Here is a 25,875-nt window from a genome sequence, read left to right on the forward strand (position 1 = left end):
CTGTAATAGTATTGTGTGGATGTGTACAAGAGAGTGAGAGAGTTTGAGTATTTGTGTTTGTTAAAGAATGAGAGAATTGTCTGTGTTTGTGATCCCATTTCTAACACAACTATAGTATTGTATCAAATGTGCCCTTGTCCCAGTCTGACTCTCTAGGTCCCACCTCCCTCACTCGGCAAAGTGTGTGTGTGTGTGTGTGTGTGTGTGTGTGTGTGTGTGTGTGTGTGTGTGTGTGTGTGTGTGTGTGTGTGTGTGTCTAAGCAAGGATGTTTATGTCAGAACTCCAAAAAAGTAATGAAAGGGTCAGAGGTGAAATTTGGAACATGAATGTTTTGGCCCATGTGTAAATCTTTATCATGTATGCGACATGCATGAGAAAATTAAGGGTTCATTCCACTGACACACACACACACACATTTATTCAAACTCACACACTTTATTTATAATTTTACAGCAGAAAGGGACACTGCATCTTTAAGATCTTCCTAAGTGAGTGTACATGTGTGTTTGAGAGAGAGAGAGAGCCAGAGAGAGAGAGTAAGAGAGCAGAGAGGTTTGTTTGTTTATTGTTCCAGGGACAAAAGAGTGAGTGAGAATCATAAAAGCATCAAGAGAGATTAAACTTCACGGCACATCAGAGAGACAGAGCGCAGTACTCACGCACACACACAAACTCACATGGGTAAGTATACCTGTACTCACCTGAACCAATATTTAACCAATGTCATGATTTTAACTAAGAACTTTTAATTCTGTGATACAGTATGTTTTGGCCTGATAAAACTGTTTACATAATTGGATATGTGATTTTATGACCCTATTTGTAATGGTTGTTTAAATGGTTCCTAACTGACTGCAACGCTTTAGAGCAGAGGTGTGGGTGAAATTAACAGAAACCTCAGGAGACTCCAGCCAGAGGTCACACCAGGTCTTTAGGTCAATTATTCTGTCTTGTATTCTCTTCTTGTGTTTCATTCTTGTACAGCCCAGTTCCAGTCTAATAATGCACAGATGTTTATTGTAGTTGCTTAATGTATTCATGTACAGTATTTGCATACATTGTATTGCTGGTGTGAGGAGAGTGGAAGGTTTGTTTTTGCAGCGGCAGAAACAGACAGCAAAGTAGTTTGCTTAATAAGACAGGACAGGAGGAAAGAGAATCTGAGGTTCTTATAAGCCTTTTGTATATTCATGTTTTCGGTTTGCACTGTGACAGCAGTGTATGTGATTGTGTTTTCTACTTGGAATGGATTTCTTAATTACTGTTTCTTTAAGGTTTAGAACTCAGGTTCTTACTCATTTAGCAGATGTTGTTATCTAAAGCAAATCTACAACATAAACCCACGTTTCAGTATGTTTTAGCTTCAGTTGATGATGCTACTCAAATTTGTATTGTGTGTTGAACAGTGTACAGTTGAGCTCAGGGTGTGTCTGCATGGTTTATAAAACTGCTTATTAACACATTTATTGACTGTTAGGCACACATACAAACTTCTACGGTCCAAAACCGTAGACGTGATAAGTCTACATTTTAGACTTATGCCCGATGTGCAGGTACAGCTAGCTGGTCATGGGGACTGTATTTGGCCCATGTCACTTCCTCAAAACGATTTGCCTTGGTGTGGATGAACTTGGTGTCCTGAGACATTTAGTAATCAGATTTGTATGAGTGTCTGTTTTCAACACTTTATGAAAAGAGAAGGTAAAATGTGGATGACCTGACCTGCCATGATCTTGACCCCATTGTAACCCCCAGTGGTGTCAGTGTGTGTCTGTCTGTGCTGCTATGAGAGGAAACGCAATGACGTACTTCACTGGTGAGACTGGTGTGTGTGTGTGTGTTGTTAGTTCACAAAGATTCTTTTTGTTGAGGAAACAAAAGCCATTATAACAATCACTGTGTGATTCTTTTTTCTGACAACTAAACCTTAAACACACACACTCAAATCTCTCTCACAACCTGACACCAGCCTACTCAGGAGAGAGAGGGAGGGGAAGAGGGAGGGACAGGACAAGCTTAAGCGATGCATTTTTTCTTCCTTGAGGTGGACAGCGGAGTGTATCTGAAGAAACAGAAATTACCTCTCTGAATTTAGGAATCAACAACAGAGAAGACAAATCTCAAGTGTGAAAAGGACTGGTAGTCCAGAGCTCTCTGGAGTGAGTGGACAAGCGGCTGTGCAACTCTCTTGTCTTGGGTTCAGCTCAGTGGCATCAATGTTTCCAGTGAAACAGCCGTGGTTGTGTAAAGCGCTAGGTGACCTGAGACCAGCCTCCTAAATGCTTCTGCTCTTCATTTGGTTATCTCCAATCTGCATCACTCACATCAGCATGCTGGGAACTGTAGAATTCTGAGAAGCTGAGTCTTCAAGTTTGGCTTCTTTTGGTTAAGTTGCTTCATTAAAACATATATTTTTTGTCCTTTTTTTGCTACAGTTGTTTTGCCTGTTAACTGTTAAATGTTTCGGTGCTTCTAGAGCATCTTAATTCCTCACATTTTATGTTCAGATGTTGTCTGTGTTTTAGCTGCTGTAGTTTTTTTGTGGTTAGAGAAGGGCATCTGCGTTCATTTTGTCTGCTGTATGATTGCTGTGCTGCATTTGTCATCTGATTCCATGATACACTGACTATTTATTTGTAGAGCATATTGTGAACTTGTGTGCACATCATATTTTAACCCTTAAAAGCACTTTAAAGGTATAAATGTGTGCATGCTCATTTATATGACAGCCGTGTTAGTTTAGCCATGTATGTGTGTGTGTGTGTGTGTGTGTGTGTGTGTGTATTACCTTATAGATCATGTATGTCTGAATGTAATTTTCTAGTGTAGAGGTGAGTGTGCATGTGTGTATAAATGTGTGTGTGTATTTTGTGTGCTGCATGTGCAGTGTGTATGTTCATATATTACTCACCAACAGGTTGCTATGACTGCTGCATCCGCTGCCTGGGCGCTGTGCCCTACACCAGCCTGCTGGCCACTCTGCTCTGCTACACTGGCGTGGCGCTCTTCTGTGGGGCAGGGCATGAGGCGCTCTCTCATACCCATACATTCGTAGAACTCTACTTTGCCAGGGACGTCCAGGATTTTATTGTGCTGGCAGACTTGTGAGTGATTCTCTATGTCTGCTATATGAAATGTGATTGTGTATCTAATCTTGCCAGTTTCTGTATGCTTTTGTCACTAATCTAACCATGTGTGTGTGTGTGTGTGTTTTGCAGTATAAAGTATTTCCAGTATGTGATCTACGGTTTAGCCTCCTTTTTTTTCCTCTATGGATTGTTGCTGTTGGCTGAAGGTTTTTACACCACCAGTGCCGTAAAACAGACCTTTGGAGAGTTCAGGAGCACCAGTTTTGGGCGCTGCATCAGCCTGACTGTAAGTGTGTGTATATGTGTGTGTGTGTGTTCGAAATTGAGTTTGACTTGGTTTTTTAATTGTGCGGTTGCTGATCGCTTTGTATCTTTCTAATATAGTTTATTCAAGACGTTTTATTGCTTTTATAATCTTTGTACTGTAAAAAGTGTATCTATGCAGTTGTTCCTTTTAAAATCTATTTCTATTTGATCTGACCCTTAAAAATGACTTTTACTGGAGTAAACAAATGTATTCTGGTTGTTTCAGTAATTATTACATAATATTTTCTTTTGAATAAAATCAGCTTATTTAGATGTTAATACATGTTGATCATTTTTAGGTTATTTGACCTTTTCTTTTTTTACAGCACAGTGTTGGGGAAGCTACTTTGAAATTATTACTCATACATGCTACTAATATCCCAAGGTAGTTTAACTAGAATCGAGCTTCTGTACTCTTTAAAAAAAGTAGTTAGCTACACTAAAAGCTACTAACTGCATTGAGTTTATTTAAAGAAGAGAATACTTTTAGATATAACAATTGGAGGATGTTATTTAATTCTGCAATTAGAAGTTCTGATGGAAGAATTAAATAATATCACCTGATAGTTACATATTTAAGTAGTGTGACATTAAACAAATAGGGTTACAACATTAAATCATTGTAAGTGTTGCAATGATCTGATTGGCTCTTTTCTCTTGTCCAGTTTATAATCCTGACATATGTTCTCGCCGTGATCTGGCTGGCTGTCTTTGCCTTCACGGCTGTTCCTGTGCTTTTCTTCTTTAACATGGCACACTCCTGTCACACGGTCAACGTTATGTCAGAAACCACCCTTTTCAGCCAGCACTCAAGGGTCTGCATGGATGCACGGCAATACGGTATGTCTGTGCCTGTCTGTAATTATATGTGTGAATCTATGTGTGTACGTGTGTAAGGATGTGTTTGTGTTCATGTCATGTTATGTTTTGATTAGGGTTTCTTCCCTGGAATGCTGTGCCGGGGAACGTTTGTGGAACTACACTGGCCAACATCTGCAAAACACCAGAGGTTAGATGCACAAACACACACACCACACACACACACTTTCAGAGTTTTAAAAGATTGTATCGCTTACATAGTTTTTCATGTTTCCAGTTCTATTTGACCTATGACCTTTACATCTGTGCATTTGCTGGAGCAGGAATCACCCTCCTCGCCCTGGTTAGTGATCTCCTATCCTTCATTTGTTGACTTTAACCCACTAAGTAAAGTAAAGTTGAAAGTCTGATGCCCTGTGCAGGGCACAGATTTTAGACATTTAGTTAAATAGCTATTAGCTGGGAAATATTGGATCTCCTGGGAGTTTCACGCACAACAGTCTCTAGAGTTTACTCAGAATGGTGCCAAAACCTTAAAGTGTGCGGCAGTTCTGTGGACTGAAAGCTGTTTGCCTACCATCTGTGTACCTCAGCAGAAATTGAGATTCATCAGACCTGGCTATTTTTTTCCAGTCTTTAACTTTCCAGTGTTGGTGAGCCTGTGCCCACTGCAGCCTCAGCTTTCTGTTCTTGGCTAAAAGAAGTGAAACCTGACATGGTCATCAGCTGCTGTAGCCCGTCAGCCTAAGTGTTCGACATGTTGTGCATTCTGAACAGCATTCTGTGAGATGCTGTCCTGCTAACTACACTCATACAGAGTGGTTATCTGAGTTACCGTAGCCTTTCTGTCAGCTCTAACCAATCTGGCCACTCTCCATTGATCTCTCCATCAATAAGGCATCTCCATTCGAAGAACTGCCATTCACTGGATGTTTTCTGTCTTTGGCACCATTCTGAGTAAACTCTAGAGACTGTTGTGCTGTGTATGAAAATCCCAGAAGATCAGCAGTTACACTCTAGCACCAAAATTCATGCCGCAGTCAAAAGTATTGAGATCACATTTTCCCCCATTTTGATTGTTGATGTGAACATTACCTGAAGTTCCTGACCCTTATCTGCATGATTTTATGCATTGCACTGCTGCCACATGATTGGCTAATTAGGTAATCGCATGAATAAGAAGGTGTACAGGTGTACCTAATAAAGTGGTCAGTGAGTGTACATGCCCAGTAAATTGTACTGCTGTGTTTGCATCAAAGGGATAGAAACTCTAATGCCTTTGCACCCTTCAAATTTACTTTATTTAAATATTTCCTTTTGTAGTGGAAATTACATAATGATCCTCTGCTGATGTGTCGTTCCTTTCTCTAACTCTTGCTCTAGTTCATTTACGTGGTTGCCACCACCTACAACTATGCTATTCTAAGGTTTCTCGGAAGAAAGGGGATCCGTTGCTAGGTTTGTTGTTGCCAAGCTCTCTTTCCTGATGCCTGTTGCAGTGGCTTCAATTGTGTCGTCAAGGTGGCCAGTGAGGAAACGCAAAAGAGCTCCATGAAACCCCTACAGAGTTCTATCCTACAGAGCACACAAACACATTGACCACCACACCAAACCACTGGTTTCATGAGACAAATAAGTACAAAATACACTAAGAAATGTATAAAAGTGATGGCCTGTGAACACTTTACAGTATCAGACCACGCAATCCAAATACAAAAATGAAATTTTCATTTATTTTTAAGGTGAATTCATGAACGTATAATTGACCTTTTGTCTCCTTTTTTTCAGTTTTACCTTTACTATACTGTGACTTCAGAAAATACAAATATTTTCTATTTGTTCATTTTTGTGTCTTGTAGTTTGCGCTGTGTGGGTTGGGGAACAGGCTGCGTACTGCATGGATGCTGAGCAGTATTTTAAAAGGCTAGCCCAGGGGTCTGCAAACTAAGACATGCGTGAAACCACTGGCACGCAGAGGGGTCATTATTGGCAATAGCGAGGGAGTGGACAAACCATTCGTGTGACCCACAGAGTGCAAAGCACATCATTTCAACTGTGCATTGTTCGCAGTGCACAGCTGCATACTTGCATACTTGCAATAACCAATGCTAAACTCTTCTTAATTGCTATTCATTCCCTTTTAAATTTAGGGTTATTAATCTGCATTCATTCTTTAAAGCCTTTATACAGAGCTTACTTGTAATTTGCATGGTCTGTTTCTACTTGTATTATCTTTATTCCTGTAAGAAAATTATCAGCCGCTATTGCAGCCGCAATAGTGCCAGCCGCAATAGTGCCAGCCGCTATTGCATTTAAGAGCCAATACTGACATGCGTGTTTTATTTTGGCAACTCCTGGGCTAGCCTTTTAGACTACTCCTCAACGTCATGCAGTAATAAGTAGTCCGTTCCCCAACCCACACCCCCATGGTATTGGTACCACAGCGGAAACAGCAAAACGGATTAAAAATTTTTTATTGGTCAACAGTTATTTATTCACAAAATCATTTCTGAATTCACAATTTCAAAAAAATTTAAGAAAAAGACAGAAAAGGTAAATGATCCATTCATGAAGTAACCGGGAAAAAATTATCATTGTTATTTATTTATTTATTTTGCATTTGTTTAGGAATGGTCTGAAACCTGAACTGTAAAGTGTTACACGGAGCATTGATCAACCAAAAATTCATTTTAGCACTACACAAAACTGTAGATCTCTGCAGGAGTGGAATCTAGCATCTGAATTGTCTTTCAGTTTTTCTCTTCCTCTCTTTCACACATAAACACACACTTAGACTGCTCTACCCTTTCTCTCACGGTCACTTGTTCATTTTAATGATTGTATTCACTTTGCTTTATGGTCATATTAATGCCTTACAGTTTTACCAGAATTTTAGTTTCTCATCATCCTTCTCTCTCACTTTGCATTTTCTTCTGTCTCTCAAAGAGCTCATTTGCACCTGGTTTAAACATCCATCGCCAGTGATCTGATCACAAGTGGATAGCGATAAATACAGGTGTAAAGGAGACCCATAACATTTAGTGTTAGGATCACTCAAACCACATACAGTGGGAGTCAGAATCACATGTGATCACTGTTGGGTGTAATCTAATTACAAATTAATTCATTACTGTAATCTAATTACTTTTTTAGTACAAAAAGTAGTGTAATGCATTACATTTCAAATGCTTTAAATAAGATTACAGTTACTGTCTTTCAATTATGGTAAGTTACTTGTTGTATTTCTTGGATTATACATACAGTATTTTTTAAATAATATTTATGTAGAAGACATTTAAAACATGAATTAACATGAAGGGCCCCCTAACGAGTCAAATAACACAGGAAATAAATACATAATTTTGAATTCATTGAATGGAAAAACAAAAACTTATATGTGAAAAGTGTTTTATAAAGTAACTTAAAAGTAATTAGTTATGTAATTACTTTTCCAATAAAGTAATCAGTAAAATCAGTAATATGATTTTAATTGTAGATAAGTAATTAGTCATTTGTAGTGAAATTCTTCACCAACAGTGGTGATCATCACATTGCATTTGTTGTATAAACGCTAATCTGTCCTGATGCTTCATGGATAACAGGAATGGATCAACTTCTCAGCTGTCAATTGACCATTACGTTAAAACAAGGGTTTTAAACTTGGCCTGTTATGTGTGGCTTTAAACGAAAATAGCCATTCAATTATAATGTTTGGAAAAAGCCATACATACAAACAGTATGCACAAGAATTCATGGTACAACTTGGAAATGTCTGCCATCTACATGCAGATACTGATAATTTGCGTCTGCACAGTGAACAAATCTAGATTGCATAAAGCATGAACATCCATTTGGTTAAAAGTAAAATAACATTTATTTAGCTTGAAATGTCACATTTCTAAAAACTATATTTAGGAGCAATGGTGTGTCAACTTTTTATTCTCCATTTTGATTTGTTTTTACTTTTCTTTTTCTTTTTTGTGCTTTATAAACATGCAGTAACACAGTGATGCATGTAGTCATGAAATCAGAGCCCCACAACAACATCCAATTACAGGTGGTCACAGCAGATGTATTTGAGAACCATGTATAACCAAAGTGGAAACGCCAATTTGTCCTGGCTGGCCATTTGTGATCTGATCGCTCGAGATTGATGTTTATACCAAGTGTCAATAGTGCCAAAGACATGAAGGGAGGGGAGAGAGATGAGGGAGATTTTGAGTATGATTGTTGTTTCCTGATATAGTGGACAGATGAGATGTGGGTTTATATTCTGTGAGACACACATAGAGACACAGAAGTGAAATAAGCTGCTGTCTTTGTGTATCTGTATTCAGTATTTGCAGACACTTTCATTGTCAAACCATACAGTATAGTGTGTGATGTGTTGTGTGGGTGTCTGTGAGTGTGTATTTGTTGTATATTTTAAAACTAACTGTCTTTGGCAATATGCCGAACCTGATCAATGATGGTGCTCGATCAAACTAATCATGTTTATATTGTTCTGGCTCATTTTAGAACACTAAAATGATTTGTTTATTTTAATCTGGTGAGTAACTGTAAATTGTTAAAAAACATTCTGCAGAATTTAAACAAAAGTGTGTTTACATTAAATCTTGTGTGTTGACCAGTGAAACTCATGCAATAAACTCTAATATTCTTAAATGAAAGTTGAATATCAGTGTTTTCAATTCATTTCACAGTACATATTCAAAAAGGGTTCAATTTAACACATCAAAAGTAGGCTATAAGTGAAACCAGGGTCCATATGCTACTTTTTGACACAGTGTGTTGAGAAAATGTACAGAACAAATAGTTTATATTTCTTATCAGCCATAAAACTGTATTGCATTATTTTTACTAAATAATATTTACCTTACATATTAGTGACAAACAGCAAAGGCCATTGATATGAGCCAGTCTCTGCCTGTCGATAAAGCTGCAGAAGTCACAGAAATGTGATGACACATTGTTAGGCCATGTCCACACTAATACGTTTTTGCTTGAAAATGCATCTTTTTCTCTGTGTTTTGCTCTTCCGTCCACACTGAGATGTTTTTTTTTGACAGCGAAAACTGAGCTTTATGAAAACGCACTCCCAAGTGGATACATTTGAAAACTCCATCTTTGCGTTGTAGTGTGGACAGGTAAAAAAAGAGCTATATGAAAACTATGACCTATGTGTTGTCATGTGACGCAGTCATGTGATCCATTTAACCCAAAACAATCAAGATGGCAGCCCATGTTGTAGCAGTGTTATTGTGCCTGCTATTCACTTTGATAGCATTGTTAAAGATAAATATTTGAAAATGGCAGCGTGTTCGAAAACACAGTTTGTGAATGTTTCATGATTTATATGGACGTAGCCTTAGTTTATTCTTTATATTTTTGATGGCTTAATGTGTCACATGGATTTCTGGAAGGAAAACTTTTTTTTTTATCCTAGATGAATTTCTGATGTGCCACAACAGATGTTGTTTTTAAAGGATGAGTGCAATGTCTTTAATTTGAAGCATGCCTAACTTCGCGCTGCTCACCTCAGCGAGGATAAGGCTAAACTGGACAGTTCCACTCAAACAAAATTTTAATGTATGTTTCGGATCCTAAGCCAAAGCCAGTTATGATTTGCATTTGGCTGGTGGCAAATGTTAAATTAGGACCCAAACAATTCAAAGCTAAAAAGACCCAAGATACCTGAACATTCGTGTCCAACAGTGAGGAATAGTTTGCAATACACTATTAATTCCAGAGAGGATAAATAAGTAATGCAAATATGAAGACATGCATACTCTAGATAAACCATAGACATTAAGGGGAAAGTGCCCCCCGTCACCCCCCATAAATTCAGAATACTGGTCATTCTTGGTTTTCAATGACTGATTATTAAAGTTTACATTTGTCCCGCCATTTAGTTATATCCATGATCTTGTACATAAAAATTCATAATTATAAACATTTGTAGAACACAGTGATGTACATGTCCTGTAAACTCATTACAGCAGTTCCTCAACTGAAGACTTTTTTAAATTATTGTCACAGTGCTGAATTAATATAACCTCGGTAACAAGCTCTGAGGTGTGCTTGGTTGTTTTGGCTACAAGTTGTTGTGATGGATCGTTAGCAGTGGACTTACTCGAGAAAGAATGTTTTATCAAAGCATCTCCTGCAGAGGATTGTCCCAGCATAGTGGTACATGGATGACAAGAGATTACCCATAAACCTGCTGCAACCATCATACTGTAAAAGACACATATTATACACACAATTACTGATCACACTGCAGCACATCTTAAAAGAGACACAACAAGGTGCTGGTTGAGTACCAAGGAAGCAGAGACTGAAACACAGAACCTTGAAACAATCCGGATGGCAGGAAATGGCAGGAATGTTGACTATGATTTTCACATTTCCATCTATGGGCAGCTTATAGAAGGAACATATGGTCTTACCGTTCATACTACAAAGAGAAAGATTTATAGAGAGATGCATAGAGATGTGTAAAAGAAAAATGGGGAACAAAAAAGCGATAAAAAGAGAACATTTGATATTTTGCATTTATTATGTCAGCATTAAAATAACGGCAATGATTTACCATGACAGTCTATGTACTTTTAGGGTACATAGACATCTGAAAACTCCCCAGGTTTGATGGGGAGTTAGTTGAGTGCCCCCATCCCCCTTCCCCCAAAGATCACATTCTAATGCCACTACTGGTACTTACTGTGTAATTATTATTTCTATAGTCATGTGTACAGGTAGCTGTCTAAATCTGTTGGGCATTGTTGCCTGCCAAACCTCCGTCAAAGCCTTCGGTCCATCTATGGGGTAATCATCCAGGAGCTACCCATTATAGATGTTTCATCCTATTTATTCCAGAACATCTCCTGGTGATAGGGCAGCGGTCTCCCTGACACCCCTCACAGCTGAACACTAGATCCTTTGGATTGTCTATGTGCCAACCCCATGGCTATGGCTGTGTTAGCCCACTGGCACTGTTAATGCATATTCAGTGCCCCGGTTCCATATGGCATAACCTCCCATCCGACTAAACGTGCCAACCCGGTGGCTAAAGCTGTGCTAGCCCCACTGGCACCATTAATGCATTCCCAGTGCCCCAGTTCCGTGTGGCACAATCTCCCATTTGACCATATGCACCAACCCTGTGTCTAAGGCTGTGATATTCTCTATCCCTACTTTTCACTTCTGCTCACCACACTTTTTGTCTTTCCTTCTTAACTAGACAGAGAAGCTCCTATCTACTATTCTGCTAACCCTGTGAGCTGGAAAGTGAGTAAGGGTGAGTAAGTGACCACAGGTGATATATTCTAAAATTATTCAATAATCTTACCATTTTCAGGGCACTGGCCATATTTATGGGACCACATACCTCATGTATAAATTAAGGTGTCTGTAAAGATGAATGACTTACTTAACTCCAGCTTGGCTGTTCAGTCTGTGATGCTCTGCTGGGGCTGCCACACTGGGTTCTACAGTCAGTTCTGTGGATAACACCATAGTTTCAGATGGTTTTGTATTTGAAGCTTTTAGGGCAAATTCTAGTGAATATACTTCATGATAACTTATGGCTTCTCTATGCTGGATTTCTGATTGTCTGGATTCAAAAGTGGCCTCTATTGTATGTTGTATGGCTGTTGTGACTATTTCAACTGTATCATCTACCCCATTCTTTGTGATGTATGTACCTGATGTTTCTGCTGGGTTTTTGTCTAGCGTTTCCACTGCTCTCTCCAGCAGTGCTTCACTGTAAGGTCCATGATATGTTGAAGCCATGTCTGCAGATGTCTTCATTGCTTCCTCTTCATAAGAATCTACAGATGTCTTCAAAGCATCCTGTACATGTGTATAAACTGGTTTCTCCACAGAATCTTCTACATTTGTAACAATATGTGTCTTCATTGCTTTTTCTAGTTGTGTGACAATACCTGGCTCCACTGCTTCCTCTACAGGAGTGTCTGCTTGTGTCTTCAGTGCTTCCTGTACTCGTGTGTATACTTGTATCTCCACTGTTTCCTCTACAGGTGTGTCTATAGGTGTTCTTAGTGCCTCCTCTACATGTGTAACGGTAATTGTCTCCTTTGCTTTCTCTACAGGAGTGTCTGTTGATGTCTTCAATGCTTCTTCTACATGTGTGACAATAACTGTTTCCACTCCTTCTAAAGGTGTGTCTATTGGTGTCTTCAGTGCTTCCTCTACATGGGTGACAATAAGTGTCTCTACTGCTTTTTCTTTAGAAGGGCTTCAGGTGTAATAAATTTGCTTTTTACAAGAGTAACAGTAAGAGTTTCCACTGCTTCCTCTACAGGAGTATCTGCAAGTGTTTTTGATTATTCTTCTACATGTGTGACAATACCGGGAGTGGTGGTGGCGTAGTGGCTAAAGCACAGGGCTGTTAATCAAAAGGTCACAGGTTAATCAGAAGGTCACAGGTTCTAACCCCACAGGTTCTAACCCCACAGCCACCACCATTGTGTCCTTGAGCAAGGCACTTAACTCCAGGTTGTTCCAGGGGGATTGTCCCTGTAATAAATGCACTGTAAGTCGCTTTGGATAAAAGCGTCTGCCAAATGCATAAATGTAAATGTAAATACCCACTGTTTTCTCTGCAGGTGTCTTCAATGCTTTTTGTACATATGCGTGTACTGGTATCTTTACTACTTCCTCTGCTAGAATGTCAGCAGGAGTCCCTATTGCCCTGATTGAAGAAATAAGTAATAGCTGAAAGGAATCATACATGAGGGGAAAGAAAACTAGGGCAGGCAAAAAAAATAATCGATTTTCATATTAATCAGGATTATCATTTATACAATTCTAAAATCATGGCGCCATGGGCACTCTTTGTATCTATCGCGATAGACCAGTGGATCGCGAGACAACCACTGGCTAATCTCGTTAACAGGCCAAAGGGAAAAGGGAGTAGAGACAGAAACTTACACAAATAAGGAGAACCTTAAAGATAACTTTTTATTTCCAAATAAAACCTAAGTGCTGTTTGACTGATTGACAGTTGGCTTTTGGGCGTGTGCTTTATGTCAGTGTTGTATTATATGCTTGTTTTTGTACAGTGAAATCTATATTGTATACCGAGCCCTTAAAAAACACCTCTCACTCAAATTTCTTTAAGGCTGACAGGACATATGATCTTTGACGGGTTCTGGGTGAGTCCAGGCTGGAGGAGGCAGGGCTCTGGGTGGATGGCATAGACACTGGACTGCTCTCAGCTGATGACAAAGGCTTTACTGGAACTGGTGGTTTTCTGTTAGAGAGAGATGAAAAGAAGGCAGAAAGAGACTGAGATAAATTGAGTGAGAAAGAGCAGAAGACGTTGATGTTCACGTTGATTCTTTTTAGTGTAGAAGTAAAAATGGGAAAATCCATTGTCTGGTTGATACTACCTCTTTCAGCCAGCAGATGACAATGTCAGCATGTACTTACTGTGTTTGTTGTTCAATTAATTGTGTGTCTAGATTCACTTGAGATCTGTGAATCCAGCTTCCATCTTGTTTCAGTGATGTTTTGACTTTTGTTGCATGGAACACGGCCTGACTGTCAACCTCTAAAATCATAAAAAAATAAAAATAAAACTATTTTAGAGAGTTTTATTCAGTGAGGCCTACATTAGAAACACACATATGAAATATAAAATCAGAAATATTACAGCCTATGAGATATATACAATCATAGGCTTTGTGATTTTCTAAACCCAATCTTATCTGTGCTGATTATCATGGTGTCGATTGTTAATAAATATTACAGCTTTGAAGGAATCAAAGAACAGGTTCAGTTTGTCTCAAACATCTGCAACTGTTTTGCATGAAGAAGAGCTTTGCGTGTTTGATGATATTCTGTATGTGAGTGTTTGTGAAAATGCTGAGGTTTTCCCTTGCATCTTTGCTAAAAAAGACCAGCTCAGACCAGAATTGGAATAGAATTTACGTTTGCTGCCAGTTTAGCTCCTTAAAAGCTGTGTCCTCATAATAAAAACATTCCAGGATCAAAGAGCGCAACATCACACACACATGTAGCTGTAAACCTTAACATAATGGCAGGATGTTCTTGTTACTTCCCAGAATAGTCAAATCATCTTCATTGCTTGTTTTGTTGTATTGTCATTCATCAAATTGAGAGGAAGAACCCCTGCCACATAACCCAAACCCATTCAGACAAAACACACCCTTGACTTGAACGCACACACACACACACACAAAAGTTTTTATAAATGCAAAAGTGTGTTTAAAAGTGCATTTCTCTGTTATAGTGTGAGCACAGCAGACATTCTTACCTGTGTGTAGTAGTCTGTGCAGCTCAATCTGTGAGTGTGACAAAAAGAGATTGACTTACTAGACTGCAATCACTACATATATATGCACACACATCTACCATGCATACCCCCCTGCAACTGCACATAACACACATTCATAGCTTGATGTATGACAGTGAAGGTGCGCGTGTGTGTGTGTGTGTGTGTGTGGACTCTAAATTGTTGTAGTTGAGGAACACTGTGTTCTGTTTTTCTTCTGAAACAATGACAGAGTAAGACAAATGGTGTGCATTGAAGACCCTCTGACCTCACATGGGAGTTTTACATAATGTCAAATCTACAGAATCCATCTGTTTGCAAAATTGCAAAACTAGAGGCACAGGTGTGTTATTATGAAGTATGGGTGCGTGCTAGTTAATATTTTTGAATGTTGAAGTGTAAGTGTAAGAATTAATAGATCCAGACACATGCACACATACACACACATAATGAAAAATTCAACAAAAAGAAGTTTGTTTTAAATAATAAAACAATAAACATATTGTTCAGTAAAGACAAAAAGTATTTCAGTTGTCAAACTCTTGGTGAAATACCTCAAACCATTCCTTACATATGTAGGATTTATTTTAGTTCGCTTAGTAACATTATTTGTATTTCTAAATGAATGCAACAGTGTAAAGAATTCTTTGAGTTTGGTGCAATGGCAGAAGAAAGTGAATAAGCACTAGCCTACTCAGAGCCCAGCACAGCGTTGTTGTGGCACATTTGCAATACATAAACGCTTCAGAAGTTTGTTCATGATTGCTCAAGTTGAATGGACAGTTCTGATTGATCGGCCACCGATGACTCGATCGGTGATCGGTAATTTGGACGATCGCATAAACCGATCGCTCATGTCGCAAAAGACGCGCGGCTCCTTTAAGACTTGAGCAGCACTGTCATGGCATCGTAGAGAGGGGGGATGCTGACAGTGTTCTAAAAGACAAACTTGATTCAGCAGTTAAGAACGATGCAGTAGGACAAGTATGGCGAATCTGAAATGTTTGTGTACTGTAGGCTACAGCTAATGTGACGTTTCGCACGCGACAAGGAAGAGGGAACAGTGCGAGCTGCGAAAAAAGGTCCTTATGATCGTTCATGGCGGCAACTTCTCAGACTCCGCCGGGAATAGGCATCTCAGTAATAAAGCAAAATAACAAGATGTGGTGTAATTCAAAAATATTTATTAAATATCTCCATATAGTCTCCAATAGTTGCACACGTAGAGTCCAGAAACATGCGCTCTTTCTCCGCTTTCCTTTCATCTCTTTCCCTCACGAGAGAGCACATGTTCCCCTCATTAAAGTTCAAGCCTTAACAAGTGAAAACTTAGCAATTATTACAATCATCCAACTAAATGAAAAGGCAGGGAAGGAATTTATAAATATAATATTTTCTGTACAATATTAAGATAATAAAATATAATGTTACATTTAATATTAGGAATAATAATAATTAGGCCAATATGAAAAAAATAATTAATTCATAACCAAAAATGTCACATTAAGCTTAATAACAAAGCTTTTATGTTTAATTACATAAAAGCTTTTTTTAAAAAGCTTTTCTAATAAGCCTTTTTATCAGCAAAAACTGTGCAAAGTGTATTACTGGGAAAAGGGAAATTCAATGAATTGTGACAGTGTGCAGAAAGCTTACAAATAGCCAGTTATGTCAGATATCCTGATAAAAGATGAAAAAGGTGATCGTATCGGGATCAGTATCAGCTGATCATGAGACAAGAAGATCAGCATTCTGTATCGTAAAGATTCTGATAGGAGCGTATTTGTTTGTGAATCTGAGCATGCTGTGATATAGCCATGTGTAAAACAGGTCATATGCTCAAAGGAGATCTTAAAGGTGTCCAGAGAATTTAATAATAAAAAAAAAAAACATTACAATTTATATAACATTAAAACATTATCCAAAATATTTTAGCGCTTTATCAAAGAAAAACACACACGCACGTTGGTCTACCTATCATTATGAGGACTTTCCATAAACATAATGATTTTTACACTGTACAAACTATAGATTCTATCCCCTAAACCTAACCCTCACAAAAAACTTTCTGCATTTTTACATTTTCAATAAAACATTGTTTAATATGTTCAATATGGGGACACTAGAAATGTCCTCATAAGCCACATTTATAGCATAATACCCTTGTAATTACCTGTTTGTAACCTAAAAAATTGTCCTCATTTTTGTTTCTTGAAATGTGTCTTAGCAGACGAGAAATTCTCTGCCAGGACACCTGTGTGAACTTAAGGTAAACTAACTTTAAACATCCACTAAAAATGACCTTTGGAAACAGTTAAAAAATCTTGCAAATAAGGGCAAAGTTTTCAATATATGCAATAAATATTTGTGTGCCAGTGTGACCAGTGTGTGTGTCTAGATACATTGTGGGGACGTTGTATTTGAAAGAACAATATTTCCATAGGTGATTGTTTCCATGATGCTTTAGTGAGTCTTACATAGACTGCCCTACAGTTTGTACAACACTGTTACATTTGAAACTGAAAGTAACTTCAAGTGTGCTAAAATAGTAGTTTCAGTCTTTGTGAAGTAATCTTGAGTTCAGTTCTTAAGGGCACAATGGTGATAGAGAAGAACTGTTAACTCAGTAAATCTCTGTTTGGGTCACCCTTATAACTGAAACTAAATCCTTTGCATTAGCAACCAAGAATCTTAACTATTATGTAACAATCATCCTGGCTTCTCTTTTTGACATCAATAATTGTCATCTCTCCTTTTAATTTTTAATGCCGTTTAAAAACAGCCTCTAATTGTACGCTCATACTTTTGTCATTACCTTATAAATGACTCAGCAGTTTTCAGGGTTACAGCCTGCAGATGCAGCCAAGTCCAATTTTTCAAGTATGAGATCTTCTATTAAATAAAAAATGTATGCATATTAGTTTTCATGCTTTTCAAGCTTTTGTAATTATGAAGAAACTAAAAGAGATAAATGGTCTGAAGTTGATGTAAGTAAAAGAGATTTAAAAATACACTACCGGTCAAAAGTTTTGTGTTTTTGTCACATTTTAGAATAATAGTAAAGTCATCAAAGCTATGGAATAACATAAATGGAACTATGGGAATTATGTTGTGGCTAAACTAAAATCCAAAATAAATCAAAACTGTGTTATATTTTAGCATCTTCAAAATACTCACCCTTTGCCTAGAATTTGCAGACATGTACTCTTGACATGTTCTCAACCAACTTCTTGAGGAATCACCCAGTGATGCTTTTTAAACAGCATTGAAGGAGTTCCCATATACGTTGGGCAATTATTGGCTGCTTTTCTTTATTATTTGGTCCAAGTCATCATTTAAAAAAAATAAAAAAATGTATAAAAATTTTAGTTTTATAATGAAATAAATTAATATGGTGGCACAAATATATATTTGTCTACAAACTAATTTCAAACATTTAAGCATATGCCTTTAGATCAAAAGATTTTAAGATCATATAAGAAACATTTCAGTCAAGTGTTTCAAAACATTTGACTGGTAGAGTATGTTTAATTGTTTCTTTGACAGGAACTGACCTGCTCTTATTTTCTTGTTGAAAGTACTTTAAATAATTTGTATGATGGAGCAAATGACAAGCATATAAGAATGATAGATAAAGACATTGTTGAGGACGTGCAGCAATGGCGCCAGTAGCCCCCTGACAGGAAATGTTAGGACCTTATGAAATTGCATCAATCAGTAAACCGTGAGAAATATGTACTACCCATGTCAGAAGAAATATTGCAAAACTGTTAGAAACAGAAACGATCATAGATCATTAGATGCTGCAAGCAGGTTTTCCCAGATTCCCAAGAACAGCTGCTTCTTAATGCAAGATATTTGTTCAAAGACCAAAGATTTTTAGCCTTTTTAGTGTATCATAGATCTTTCAACATACTAAAAGTTGACATCTACATTGCTTGAAGTCATGCTTCCCTTGAGCAAGGGTTGTAACAATAGGTGTGGTAATTTGAAGAGATGATGACAGGGGTGAATTGGAAAGAGAATAAGAACCAGAGACTATTTAGCCTAAGATGGTAAACTTGTATGTAAATAAATTGGAGAAATCGGAATGGCCAATAAGGAGTGTGTAGAAAAGGAAGTCCCTTCTTACAGGTAAAAGAGCCAATCAGATACTTTTTTTATGTCTGCAATACCAGAACTGGGAATAGAGGGGCAAAACCTGACTCTGATTTACATAGGAAGTTGTATACAAATGCAGTTACATCTTTTCCAGCATATGGGTTTTTTGAGGTCTATATACTACTAAATGTGAATTGCTTTGCATCTAAATAAAAATGCATGTTAGACCAACAATAATCCCCTACATGTTGTCCCAGCAGAAAACTATTTTTTGGAAATCAAAAGTGAATGGCAAATTTATTTGGCCATCATTCTTGATATTGAAGAGGGCCAAACACTTTGGGAAGTATATCTAGAACACATACTTCAGAAATCAGACATTCTAGACTCAGGGTTAAAGATAGCAATGCAATGGTAGATATTATAACCAATATTTGGCAACAACAGTGCATATTTAGCCAGTGTTATAACACAGGAATTAAAAGATCATTTGTACAAAACTGATCCGATCAGAGCTTATTTTTATTTATTTATTTTGATTTTCATACCCAGAAGGGGGTCAATACATTTGTCAGTTTATCTGTAGTAGTGTTTACTTTCTCTCTTTGCCTTCACAAATGAACTTGGCCAAGAACCTGCTTAGAGAGTTCAGGTTCAATTGCAGTCTGGTTTCACTATTCTGTCACTTGTCTCCAGCAATCTGAGCAGTTGCTATGGAGATTAGGTGTTCTAAAGAGACAGCATCTATTAGAACAGACAGGAGAGATGCCATGAGTACAGAGAATGTCCAGTCAAGATCTGGAGAGAACAAATGTGTGCTTGCTTACTTCAGAGAGAATTTAAAATGTTTACCTGTGTCAGGTCACCAGTGAAGACAGAACAGAGAAGATAACAGTAGGAGTAAACGAAAGGTGAGTATTCCACAACTCTACATTAACATGTGCAGTTACATCTGCCTCCTGGAAAAAGTGCACATAAACATAAAACACTTTGTGTACACATTGTATTAACACAATCTCTCTAATGTTTTGACAGTTATTGAATCTTTAGTTAATCTGAGCATTTTGGACTGAAACCAGATTCACCAGTGTGATGATGATGAATTGATGCTCAATGCATATGCTCTTAGTTGATGCTTTTTATTAAGCATTTAAGTTGCCATTTAGCGGATGCTTTTTTTATCCAAAGTGAGTTGCAATACATTTAATGACACTATGCAGAAATTAAGATTGTGTGGTTTGGGGTAGGACTGCATTCAGCTATAGATACACTATTGAATGATGTTCTGTTTACTATTTACTAACTATGGGCTCTATAACTATGTGCAAATTCTTATCCAATTTTTGTGAGATTGCTAATTCTTAGCTTAATTTTCGTGGGTGTTTGCACGCAATCCGTGGGTGTATTGTATGTTAATGAAGTGCCGCAAATTATCTTTAGGTCATGGTTATTTTTCATTTATTATTATTATATTTATATTTATATTGTATTTAAGATTTGTACTTCTATTATTTCAACAGTTGTCATGAATTTTAAGACATTGCAAAAGGGGCCGATGGAAGAAGTTGGAGAATGTAAAATATTTGGATTTTGTAAAATAACTTTGTTTAACAAGTGAAATGCATTCCGATACAATCACTGTTACTAGCCATGATGTGTTTCTCAGTAAATACAAATTATTATTAATACTTACATTATAATTTAATGGAACATTAATCCAAATCCTGACGAGAACCTCATTTTCCTTGCATGTAAAAGGAACTTGTCCATGTCAGTTAATGCACAAAAGAACTTAGGTCCATATTTCTATTCTTATTTTTTGCATACCGTCCACTAGATTTACACTACCAAGTTCTTATGTATTTGTTGCAAGTCAGTATTATTTATATCACTGGTGCTTGAGGGAATGGACTACATATAGGAAGCAGATGGTGCCAGAAAAGAACCTCAACCATTTGCACCTTGCATGAAAATGACCATGGTCATTGATTTTGCATGTATGACTTATGCTTAATGACAGCACTATTGAAATATGGCCCTATACTGTATCTTCTAATGGAAGAAGGCATTTAATGAGTTTACTTAAAATTTTTAAGTTTAATAAACATTTGTGTTCTCACTATTTTTATTATGTACTAACCATTTAGAAATACAATAAGGCACTCAAGGCTGTTTCATGTTGTCAATACGGCCGAATAGGTTGCAAGAACTCTGCTTCGCGTCATGCCTAACAATGCCTCTTTATCCACGACTATTTTCACAATATAGCATTGCCTCTCGTGCCTTATTGCTCAATCAAAGTGTTGAAACCTTCTTGAATGCAGTACAACAATCAGGTCTATATGGTTGAGTTGCTGGATCGGAGCCTTTAGTTTTACAGATAGCATTTAAAGACTCTGAAAGCATTAGGAAAATATTCTGATAAATCAACTGCTTATCAGGCCTCATACCCTGCAAAGCTGCCTTTAGACAATCTTTATTGTTAAAAGCACTGTATTGAATTGAATTGTAAGTCACTTTGTCAATCATAATAACCAGAATATATGGCCCTTAGTTTCATCATATTCCTAGAATATGCTTTAAGAGATTTATATATATATATATATATATATATATATATATATATATATATATATATATACACACACACACACACACACACACACACACACACACAGTATAACACTAAACAGCATTTTAGAACAACCCCTGAAAACAGCTGTTTCTCTAGAGCAGTGTTTCCCAATGCTGTTCTTGGAGGCCTCCCAACAGTATGCATTTTGGAAGTCTTCCTAATCCAGAATTGGGGTTGGGAAACACTGCTATGTAGAAATTTGTAATCAGTTTTTGCAAATGATCACAGCTTCACAATGATCACAGTTGCCAAATGTGTCTTTCACTTGTCATATAAGGCAAATCACAGAATAAAACAGACTGACATCATATATATGTCAACACGATTTATTTACAAAACTCCATTGTAGTTATAATGTCATTTATAATGATTTTATTATTTTAACAGTTTGTGTGATATTTTATATATAGCATTTTTGGCAACTTTCTGGCAGACTTCAGCAATTTAGATGATTTTACATATATGACATTCTGGTCATATTAGCAATATTGATGAAACAATAACTCTGACATTATAACTGTCTGTACTCAAAAAATATATATTTTTCTGCAAGACAATCAAAAAGCAAAACCACAATTCCTCACGCTGGAGAGAGTCTGATCAACTCAAAAATATGCAACTTCAAATTTAGAATATTATTATGCAATTAACTGTTGTTGATACCACTGCTAATCACAGCACAGTTTGAAAAGAAATAAAGCAAAACTTAAAGGGATAGTTAACCCAAATAATGACAATTATCACCATTTACTCACCCTTATGTTATTCCAAACTTATATGACTTTCTGTCTTCCGTGGAAATAAAAGGTTATATTAGGAAGAATGACAGCCTCCATTTTACCCCCAATGGAAGTAAATGGTGACTGAGGCTGTCATTCTGCCTAACATCTAAAAAAAACAGATGAAACAGATGTGTTGAAAACAGATGAAAACAGAAAGTCATGTGAGTTTGGAACTACATGAGAGGTAATCTTATTTTTGGGTGAACTATTCCGTTAACATTGGTAGAGAACAAGATTGAAACCCAACATTTTAGAGGCACAGTGAATCTACCTTAATCACAACCAGTAACAAACTCTATGGAATACTAGATGTGATCTATCTGCTCTGATCATCCTGCACCAATAGCAGGTCATAGAACAACATTTAGGGCAATGACTGTCACTGACATTGTCCACTTTTTTGTAATTACAGTATATAAAGGTTATAGTTTCACATTAGTCTCCCCTGCACTAGGGGGCACTTTGCTGCTCAAGAATCTCCATAGGCACAGTCTCTTTCAGGTCACTCAGTTTCCGGGAGAAAGAAGACAGTCTTGTACTAATAGAATCTCTTTTCTGCGTCAGCATCTCTCCATAAATTTGCCAAAGCCTCTCCCGGAAGTGATTTCCGACAAAACAGTACAGGAAAGGGTTGATAGCAGAGTTGGAAAAGCCGAGGCAGAGGAAGAACGGCAGTAGATTATTGATTGCTTGGAGCACCCAGCAATCCCACTCCACACTCAGCTCTCCTACAGCTCCCATGAATGTCAGCACATGAAATGGGAACCAGCAAAAGAAAAATGCCAATACCACGGCGACCACCATACGCAAGACATGGACCAATCGGGCAGAGTCTTGCTCCAGGTAGTTGGGAGCGGCCATCAGGTGTACTGTGATTCGGCTGTAGCAGGTTGCTATGACAACGAACGGCAGGAAGAATCCGAGGATGTTCTTCGCAAGAGTTAACCCGGTTTGCCAATGCTCACTGGGGTAATATATGACACAAGCTGTCACGTTGTTTATGGGGAAAGTGTGTATGTCACGGAACACAACTGTGGGCAGCGTGGTTAGAGCCGCCACGACCCAAATGATGCAGCTAACACACCTGGCCCGATTCACACTCCTACTGCTCTGGGAGTGTAGAGGGTAGACGATAGCGTGATATCGATCCACGCTCATACAAGTGATGAAAAATATACTAGCGTAGACATTTATGGTTAGCAGAGACCCGCACAGTTTACACATAACCTTCCCAAAAATCCAATTATAATCCAGAGAGTAGTACACAGCCCAGAATGGCAAAGAGCTCAGGAAGAGCAAGTCAGACATTGCTAAATTCACCAGATATGTGTTAGCTACAGTCCTTCGCCCTGATCTGTGATACAAAACAAACACTACTAGCATGTTGCCAAAAAAACCCAACAAAAAGATGAGGCTGTAGAAGGTGGGGATCACTTTCTTTTGGTAATGGTAGGTTGAGGGGGACATGTAGTCACATGATGAATTTATGATATTATGATGCAACAATGACACATTTGGTGTGGTCAGGTTGTGGGTGGAGTCTGTTTCCATGGTGTAAGTTCTGATAATGTAGACCCTTACAGGAACGTTCTCAAGTTCTAAAATGGAATAACAGAGAGAGAGAGAGAGAGAGAACATTATAGAGTGATAAAACACATTCTCAGGCTGATGATGAAATGTGTTATTTGTAGCCTTCTGATAAAATGTAAAATAATCCATCATATTCTATTTATCTTAAACCTTCACTAAACCTTATTGATATCCTGTGCCCTAAAACAGGAAAATACAAGGTTGTGAAATTTGTGAACTCTTAGTCCAAAAGTAAAAACCATAAAACAGCTGTACAGTATATCATAGTCTGAACTTTCAAGTTTGCCAAAATAAATAAAAATTATTTATTTACAAGGCAGAAAAACATTGTTCTCTTAGAATGAGCTGAGACACATGAAAAAGTGTTCAAAAGAGTGTGTGACTATGCTATCCCATATGTTTATAATATTCTGCATTATGTTATTAGAGCTGTAGAGAACAAAATCCCACCGCATACTGACCGTGGACTGTCCACGGGGACTGGATGCTGCATCCTCTACAACTTATCAGTGTGAGAAAGAAAATATGTGTGTGTGTGAGAGAGAGAGAGAAATGTAAGAAATGAAACATGCCTCTAAGCACGTGTGAGTGTGTGACTGTTGAATTTGGGTCCACTGCAGATGTGGTTTATAGCCCTCAGTAGGCTGCACTCCACAATACATCTGGTTACTGTTAGCAGGCGTGGGGCATATGAAGGTATTTGACTGGCTGGAATATCGGCTGCGGAGGTTGGGGGTGTAGGAGGGAGGTTTTAATCACACTTCCCCATAAAGTCTATATAACTCAAATCAGGTGCCCAAACTTTTTGTTCATATTTTCTATTGAGACTAGGCACTGTATGCAATATTGCACAACATAAAACAAACTTACAGCCACAGGTCCTGAAAAACTGATATCACAGTCAGACTTGAAAATTAGATAAAATCCTCTGATGAACTGTTCACCTAGCAAGCAGTTAAAGTTTTTAGTAAAAAGGTAATGTAGTTTTTTTTAGGCTGTTTAATATTTGTCATTTACAGTGGGTAGATTTACATTTAATATCTAAATAAATAATTATTATATTTAAAATATCTGTCAAACAAGTACAGTTTAACTACATGAAATATCCTCAGGAATCTGGTTACTCTGCCTAAATTAGAATATAATGAGTTTCTCATCATTCATATATGCTCAGCGCTGTCATGAAAATCAGTTTATGAAGATTAACATTATACACTCTGAGCCCTAAAGTATATTCACAGCAGGTAAAAATAATCCCTGTCATGTTTCAAATGTAGCACATGTTCTTAATTAGAATGCTATGCCTGACTCTAGACATGTAATTTCTGTTTATGTCATTGGTAAAGATTGCATTTATCAATCCAAGAAAATCATGAAATTAAAAGTATTTGTTTTTATAACCGCAGTCTCGTCTAGGGAAGCGTTAAAACAAAGTACGACATTTCCTGAGAAAACCAGTCCCATGTTACATGTCCTATAGCCACGGAACAACAGTAAAACAATTATGTCTTAAGCTTCAGTTAACATATTAATGGTTTTTAGTGTTCAGTGGCCTTTTGAACTTTGTAAAATTTGTTCCTTGTATAATTTCAAAAGTTAAAAGTCAAGAAGTTTATTGTCATTTCACTCCAACGTGGTAGCTGAGAAAACAAAATGCAGTGACTTCTGGAGTCACAGTGCAGAACATGTAAGAAGACTAATACTTATCATTGCCCTCATCAACTTGTATTTATGTTTTTAATATTGTTTTTAACCTGTGTTACTATAATTTTTAAATGAATTATCGTGTATTTATAATGTCTGCTATACCGAACACCTAGTAACATGTGGTTTTACATTCTGGATCTTAAGAAGCAGTTCATTATTAAATAAAATCATCTTGCAAAAGCAATGTTCAAAGCTTAGAAAAATTCAGCACAGCACACTTAAACACTGACTCTGTCATTTCACCATACCTTTAAGTTTCCGGTGCAAAGTTAGAGAAGTCTTCTGTCCCTCTGAGTTGTTAAAAAACTGGCACGCATTTCACGCTGATGAATGAGCCAAAGCAAGATGCATTCTCTTTGTTTTGCCCCCAGCGGACTTGTTCATTTTGGAAGTGGAGACTTTTCTCTGCATGTGTAAGTATATGAGGGAGTAAACAGCCAACCATATGTAGGATTTGTTAAAAAAATTTTGTCCACAGTTGTCCACTGGGAAAAGGAGGGTGGAGAAGGATGTTGATGGGGGTGGCG

The 25,875-nt window shown here is 37.5% G+C and overlaps 3 protein-coding genes across 4 annotated transcripts; 1 reads left to right on the top strand and 2 right to left on the bottom strand.

Moving 5' to 3' along the window:
- The first annotated feature begins 523 nt into the window (after nucleotides 1-523).
- plp1b (proteolipid protein 1b) lies at nucleotides 524-8,879 on the top strand. 2 transcript variants are annotated; one of them, XM_052109187.1, is made up of 7 exons: nucleotides 524-682; nucleotides 2,919-3,105; nucleotides 3,220-3,376; nucleotides 4,062-4,236; nucleotides 4,332-4,405; nucleotides 4,493-4,558; nucleotides 5,599-8,879. In XM_052109187.1, the coding sequence occupies exons 1-7, from the start codon at nucleotides 679-681 to the stop codon at nucleotides 5,671-5,673; spliced, it is 738 nt and encodes a 245-aa protein (XP_051965147.1). In that variant the 5' UTR covers nucleotides 524-678; the 3' UTR covers nucleotides 5,674-8,879. The 2 variants fall into 2 exon arrangements, with proteins under 2 accessions (XP_051965147.1, XP_051965138.1); XM_052109178.1 differs by lacking the exon at nucleotides 524-682 and adding an exon at nucleotides 2,032-2,257.
- si:dkey-125i10.3 (zinc finger protein 185) lies at nucleotides 8,482-13,732 on the bottom strand. Its single transcript, XM_052099852.1, has 7 exons — nucleotides 13,707-13,732; nucleotides 13,343-13,489; nucleotides 11,919-12,472; nucleotides 11,645-11,714; nucleotides 10,567-10,672; nucleotides 10,349-10,452; nucleotides 8,482-8,488 (listed from the first exon to the last, which is right to left on the bottom strand). Exons 1-7 carry the CDS (start codon nucleotides 13,730-13,732, stop codon nucleotides 8,482-8,484), a joined length of 1,014 nt encoding a protein of 337 aa, XP_051955812.1.
- A 7,857-nt stretch (nucleotides 13,733-21,589) lies between these two features.
- On the bottom strand, nucleotides 21,590-25,812 carry agtr2 (angiotensin II receptor, type 2). Its single transcript, XM_052106541.1, has 2 exons — nucleotides 25,597-25,812; nucleotides 21,590-23,649 (listed from the first exon to the last, which is right to left on the bottom strand). Exon 2 carries the CDS (start codon nucleotides 23,600-23,602, stop codon nucleotides 22,502-22,504), a length of 1,101 nt encoding a protein of 366 aa, XP_051962501.1. The 5' UTR covers nucleotides 23,603-23,649; nucleotides 25,597-25,812; the 3' UTR covers nucleotides 21,590-22,501.
- Nucleotides 25,813-25,875: the final 63 nt, after the last annotated feature.

Source organism: Xyrauchen texanus, chromosome 3 (assembly GCF_025860055.1).
Source record: "Xyrauchen texanus isolate HMW12.3.18 chromosome 3, RBS_HiC_50CHRs, whole genome shotgun sequence".
NCBI lineage: Eukaryota > Metazoa > Chordata > Actinopteri > Cypriniformes > Catostomidae > Xyrauchen > Xyrauchen texanus.

What these genes read in the sequence shown, in the direction of transcription:
- si:dkey-125i10.3 (XM_052099852.1), bottom strand. Translation starts at nt 13,732, where the DNA reads ATGGAAGCTGGATTCACAGATCTCAA. An exon ending in TCAGCCTTAAAGAAATTTGA is followed by an intron (nt 12,473 to 13,342) that starts GTGAGAGGTGTT and finishes TTACACCTGAAG; the next exon opens with CCCTTCTAAAGAAAAAGCAG. An exon ending in AAACCCAGCAGAAACATCAG is followed by an intron (nt 11,715 to 11,918) that starts GTACATACATCA and finishes TGTTATCCACAG; the next exon opens with AACTGACTGTAGAACCCAGT.
- agtr2 (XM_052106541.1), bottom strand. Translation starts at nt 23,602, where the DNA reads ATGGAAACAGACTCCACCCACAACCTGACCACACCAAATGTGTCATTG.
- plp1b (XM_052109178.1), top strand. Translation starts at nt 2,218, where the DNA reads ATGTTTCCAGTGAAACAGCCGTGGTTGTGTAAAGCGCTAG. An exon ending in GTGGTTGTGTAAAGCGCTAG is followed by an intron (nt 2,258 to 2,918) that starts GTGACCTGAGAC and finishes ACTCACCAACAG; the next exon opens with GTTGCTATGACTGCTGCATC. An exon ending in CATGGATGCACGGCAATACG is followed by an intron (nt 4,237 to 4,331) that starts GTATGTCTGTGC and finishes TGTTTTGATTAG; the next exon opens with GGTTTCTTCCCTGGAATGCT.